General features: G+C 33.3%; 1 protein-coding gene across 1 annotated transcript; it reads left to right on the forward strand.

The window, feature by feature from the left end:
- Nucleotides 1–299: 299 nt before the first annotated feature.
- On the forward strand, nucleotides 300–1,247 carry LOC141517075 (olfactory receptor 4C46-like). Its single transcript, XM_074228002.1, has one exon. The coding sequence runs from the start codon at nucleotides 318–320 to the stop codon at nucleotides 1,245–1,247; it is 930 nt and encodes a 309-aa protein (XP_074084103.1). The 5' UTR covers nucleotides 300–317.
- The last annotated feature ends 5,229 nt before the right edge of the window (nucleotides 1,248–6,476 follow it).

Genomic DNA, 6,476 nt, shown 5'->3' on the forward strand with positions numbered 1-6,476 from the left:
CCTACGAACCACACTGTGCCCATGAACCACATACCATGTCACATTGTAGATAATACCATAAACATTCAGAGGGTATAAACTAACTACTTCAATTACACTCAGGGACAGGACTGTATTGAATATAAATCTAGTCTACAAACCAGTTTCTTTTCACAAGATCTTTCTAGAGCAGAATTCAATAATTAACAAAGCCCTTTACTTACTTAATTAACAAGTTCTTACTTTCTTTACAGATAAAAAGACTCCTGAATTAAACATAATAAATGGATACATTTTCTTTACAGAACTATTCTGTTTCCTGAATTAAACATATAAAAATGGATAATGGAAATAATGTGACTGAATTTATCCTTTTGGGGCTAACTGAGAATCCAAAGATGCAGAAAATAATTTTTGTTGTGTTTTTATTTATGTATTCTATAACAATGGTGGGTAACATACTCATTGTCATCACCATTATCAACAACTCTAGCCTGGATTCCCCCATGTACTTTTTTCTTGCCTATCTTTCCTTTATAGATGCCTGCTATTCTTCCGTTAATGCACCTAAACTCATTGTAGACTCACTTTATGAAAAGAAAACCATTTTATTTAATGAATGCATGATGCAAGTCTTTGGTGAACACTTCTTTGGAGGTGCAGAGGTCATCCTGCTCACAGTAATGGCCTATGACCGTTATGTGGCAATTTGCAAGCCCCTACACTACATGACCATCATGAATTGGCGGTTGCGTGGCATCTTGATGGTTGTGGTCTGGATAGGAGGTTTGCTTCATGCAACAATACAGATGCTCTTTGTAGTCAAGATACCATTTTGTGGTCCCAATGTTATAGATCACTTTATGTGTGACTTAAACCCTTTATTGAACCTTGCTTGCACTGACACTCACATCCTTGGCCTATTTGTTGCAGCCAACAGTGGATTCATCTGTTTGTTAAACTTTCTCTTGTTAATGATCTCTTATGTTGTCATTTTGAGTTCTCTGAAGACTCACAGCGCAGAGGGGAGACGCAAAGCCCTCTCTACCTGTGGTTCCCACATCACCGTTGTTGTTTTATTCTTTGTTCCATGTATATTTGTCTACATGAGACCTGCAACGACTTTTGCCATCGATAAAGCTCTTGCAATCTTCTACACTATGATTACCCCCATGTTAAACCCTTTAATCTACACACTGAGAAATGCTCAGATGAAAAATGCCATCAGGAAACTATGCAGCCAGAAGGAGATTTTGATTAGCCAGTAAAAGGCACCTATTTAAACCACCAGATTCAAAGTCAAGTGAAGGGGAGGAAGGAACAATATCAAAAGAAAGATTCTGTTGATCCGTGAAGGAAAAATTCAAGAATATATTACAAAGTAGATGTTACATAATATTGACTTTCTACATTATGATGTCTTCTTATTTGATTTCTCTTTATGTTTAAAAAGGGTTGCTTATTGAGGGGCAGTAGGTAATTAGTATTTTCAAGTCATTTTTATAGGAAATAAATAAATAACAAAGAGAGAAGACTGATAACTCCTAAGAAAAGCTACAAATCACAATTTCTGAATCTAGACATGTCTATACAATTTAAAATAAACATATTTTTTTGGAAGTTTAAATATAAATATAGAAATTGTTTTTATTTAAAAGATCAATTGAAATTCATAAATATTTTGTATGTGCCTACTGTATCAGGAATTGTCCCCAGTGCCTAGAATAGAGTTAGTACTTAATAAATGCATGTTGACTGACCAAATGTTTGGTATGGGGCAATATACTGGCAAATATAAAATCTCTATATGAAGCTTACACTAAATTTGGGCAGGGGGAAATCATTCACCATTTGAAAGGGAGCCCTATATATTCCTATATATATAGAAAATTAGGGCTCGTCTCATGTAAGGTTATGTAAACCTTAAATATTGCTAGAAATTCTGCTAAGTAGACAAAAAAAAGAAGTGGTCTACCAACTAGGCGGAGCTGGAATTGCAAAGGAGATGCAATGATACACTTGAGGGCTAGCAAAGAGGCTCATTATGGAATGCAGAAGATGGGATGGGCAACAATATTACAAATCAAAGTGTGACAAACACTTTTCTGAGCCATATCTTTAAAGCCTTCTTACCACAATGTAAACATTATTTGTTGCATCTGGTTCAGTTGGGTTCTAAATTCATCCATCTGTCTTATAATGTAACCTACATTTGTTCATCTTCAACATATCTTTTATAGTAATAGAACAAAAGTTTGTTAAATTTATTGGTATTTCCTGGTGAAATCATGCACTCATTATTATCCTAATCTATCAAGTAATATTGTGGATCTATATCTAATCTATTTAAATCTATATATTCATCTTATTTTTATAATTTATATAAGATTAAGATTTATTTGGCATGACTTTTTATTTAATAAAAGACTGGTTGTTTGTGACCAATATTTTTTTCTGCTCATTCATTGATTTACCAGTTTTCAAAATGTGACCTCCAGATCCCAGGAGCTTATGACAAAGATCTTTTCAGAGGATTTTGAAGGTCAAAATTGCTTTGTGAAAATAATAATACATGTTTATTTCCTTAAAGAGAAAATTTCAATAGTTTTAATCCACATAAACCAAAGAGCATCTGACAACAGGTAAGTTGCAAATTTGTGATTCATAATTATAGGACCTATTAATACTCCATGTATTTCCTAAATGAATGAATTATGCCAGTCTTTCAAAGTCCCAACACATGATTAAACAGTTCAATGTGATTAGCAAAAGTGAGATAAAATCAAAAGCAATTAGAAACATGTATTAAAGGACACTACAACTCTGTTACAATCTCCCTTTCTAGTTGTAATTCTTGTAATTTCTAATTCTTAACCCTCTGGAGCTGAGTCAATATGAAAATTCTGTATTTTATGATACCATTCCTGTTCATTAAGACATGGTTGGAACAATAATATCAGCTAGTCCATAAGGAATTATGAAATACTGTTGAGGTTTTGATTGTTTATTTTCACTGTATCATCATAAGTGACTGTGACAATTTTCTATTAAAATGTTCCTTTGTATCTGTCTGACTTGTCATCAATTTATTCATGTAACCAGGCTCTGAACCAAAGCATCGCTCACATGTTTAAAAGGTTAATGACCACAGAGTGTAACCAGATGGTCAGAAATTTGACATAACCAAACCAGAAAGGGTGAGCATTACTTGTGGGATCCACAATATTGAGTTTTTCCTCCTACTCCTCAAAACTTCAAATAGTTAGGTAAAATGTCAAGCTTCTGAAGAAGAAGAAGGAAACGAATCCAGACCATGTTTAATGAACTATGGGAATATGACTACTTAAAAATTAGAAGATATTGTTTTTTACCTGAATTCTGTGATAGCTTAACATTTTAATAAAAATATTTCATTTCAATATAATTTGGTCTCCATCATAATCTGACGTGAAATAAACATTTTATGCCTTTTACATATCATTCTAAGAATGGAAGTACACAAAATTCACTAATCATGTTACGTAGACCATCAAATACAAAGACACACATATGTATGCATGCACACATACACAAATGCACAAAAATTAAGAAGTTCTGATAAAGGAAAATATCCAAGCCCAAGACATTATTAAAAGAAAAGTGATTTTCAGAATATAAAATGATAGAGGTAGAAAAGTAATATAGCAAGTCTGGCATCTGTGTACATCATACATAGCATAGTAAGCATATGAAATGTGAGAAGAGTGTTTCCTATTTGAGAGATGATGTCTTTAACAGAGAAACTTGATTTAAATATTTTTCAGAGCTGCCACTGCTAATTGTAGTTCCCTCCATGCTATTTCCTCCCTCTTTATTCCACTGGCTCTTTCCTTTCACCCTGTTTCTCAAAATTATTTTACTTTTGTGTACTGCATCCTTTGATTTCCCTCTATTCTATGATTAACTTACCATTCCTTTATTCCCTTCCCCTCCTACTTTCTTTTAGGAAAATATATATTTCTGGAACCAAGTGAATGTATATAAAATTCCCTCTTTGAATCAATTCTGATGAGAATAAGGTTGAAGAGTTCACAACCAGGGGACAGCTAGGTAGGTGGTACAGTGAATAGAGCACTGGCCCTGGAGTCAGGAGTACCTGAGTTCAAATCTGACCTCAGACACTTAATAATTACCTAGCTGTGTGGCCTTGGGCAAGCCACTTAACCCCATTGCCTTGGAAAATCTAAAAAAAAAAGAGTTCACAACCACTTGCCTCAGTTCCTCCACTGTAAAAATTATTTTTTGCTTTTTTAGGTGAGGCAATTTACCCCCTTTCTGCCTCCACCTTTCTCTTTCTGCAAGTATATCCCTCCCTCACACAATTTCTTTTTAGATATTATTCCATCATATTCAACTCACTTTTATTTGTATGATCCTTCAGAAGATTACCATCTTTACTGCAACTTTCCATTCAAACATTTTAGATGAACTCTTACAGATATTTTGCCCCATGTATCAATCAGTATTACAAGCTAAATATCATTCCTATAATTGATTGGCACCTCACATAATTTAGCCAATTAATTCAGCATTTAGAAAAAGGATGTTTATTGAGAAAATATAACAACAAAAATGAATACATCCCCTCCAGTTACAATTAAATCCCTGGGAAAATGTACTCAAATTTAAAGTAGTTATTATTTTCTTCTAAATAAATGAAATATTAATTCACTGCTAGAGTGGCTACTCCAGGAGGTTGCTCAGGATTGCACTCCATTTGTTTTTAATTTAAAATTTTTAAATATATGAATATTATTGTATTATATATGTGTGTGTGTATGAATGCATGCATGCTTGTGTATACACTGATCTGTATGCATGCTACTTTACTCAGTACGATGTTAACTCATTGAGGGGAAGAATGCTTTAATTTTTGCTTGTTTTCCCATCATCTAATAAATTCATTTATAAAAAATAAACAAAAACAAAAATGGCAAAGAAAATCTTTCATTAAATCAACACCTTCTCAGACATTCAATATTGGTGTGTTAAAACGATCTAAAGTATTTCTTTGTTAATAGATGTGACCAAAACCATGTAGATAAAATGTGTAAGACATGACATTTAAACCTATGGGCAAGGCATATGGGGTTTTAGCCTTTTTTTGTGATCTCTGTGGGAAAAGACCCAGTAGTGGTATTGCTGGATCAAAGTGTATACACAGTTTTATTTCCCAAAGAATGTAATTCTAAATTTCTCTTCAAAAATGCTGGGTTAGTTCACAACCCAACTAACAATGAATCAGTGTTTGAGTTTCCCCGCATTCCTACTAACAATGATCATTTTCATTTTTAATCATACTGGCCACTCTGATAGGTATGAAGTAGTACATCAGAATTGTTTTCATTTAAATTTCTGTATTAAAAACTATTTAAAGCATTTTTATGTGACTAATTAGAGCTTTAATGTCTTCATCTGAGCATGGTCTTTTCTCATCCTTTGTCCATTTATCAATTGGAGGAAGACTTGTATTCTTATAAATTTGACTCAATCCTTTATTATAAATACTAGTTGTTTCTGTGTCCAACTCACCTATAACATTCCTTTTAATCTTGGTTGTATAGAGTTTATTTGTGCAAAAACTTTTCAATTTAATGCATTCAAAATTATTGACTTTGTTTTTTATGTTTTCTATATCTTCTTTATCATAAACTGATCCCCTTTCTATAGATCGCACTGATGAACTATTCCTTATTCTCCTCATTGACTTATGATATCACATTTTATGTCTAAATCCTGTCTCTGTTTTTATCTTATCTTGGCATAGGGTAGGACCTGTTGGTCTATGCCTAGTTTCTGCCATACTGTCCTTCAGTTTTCTCAGGAACAACTGTCCATATTATTGGGTAAACAAAACATTGCATTCCCCTTTATACCAAAAAAAGGAGGAAGAATGAAATATGCATAGTAAGTTTGTGTGTGTGTGTGTGTGTGTGTGTGTGTGTGTGTGTGTCTGAGAGAGACAGACAGACAGAGATAAAATGTGCCTCAACCTTGGTGGAGATTGTCCCAAAAATTTTTGTGATTTGGGATCAGGAAACATGGTTTCCTCCATGAAGACTCCCAACTTAAACCAGGGGAAACTTAATTTAAAAGAAGTTGTTTATTTTCTATGTATATGAAAATGAGTTTTTAAAGGTCTTTAACCCTTTTCTTTTCTCAGACTTCCCATTTTTTACAAGACCTGAAGTACAATAGTAATAGGGAATCAAATTTCTCCTTTCTTATTTTTTAGAAGAAAGTTGATTTAAAAGGAAAGTGCCTTTTCTGGTCCAGGAAATTTGAGAGTTCATTTTCACCTTAAATTTTGGGAGGATGTATATATGCAAGCAGGTGTGTGATGTTAATTTTCTGAAGGTTTTTCCTTCACTTGGTCATTTTTTTAGAAATTCAAGATAAAATCCTTTCATATCTCTCTAGTCACTCCCCAAAATAACCTAAATATTTCTGTGCAAGAG

This window comes from Macrotis lagotis, chromosome 3 (genome assembly GCF_037893015.1).
Source record: "Macrotis lagotis isolate mMagLag1 chromosome 3, bilby.v1.9.chrom.fasta, whole genome shotgun sequence".
Taxonomy (NCBI): Eukaryota; Metazoa; Chordata; class Mammalia; order Peramelemorphia; family Peramelidae; genus Macrotis; species Macrotis lagotis.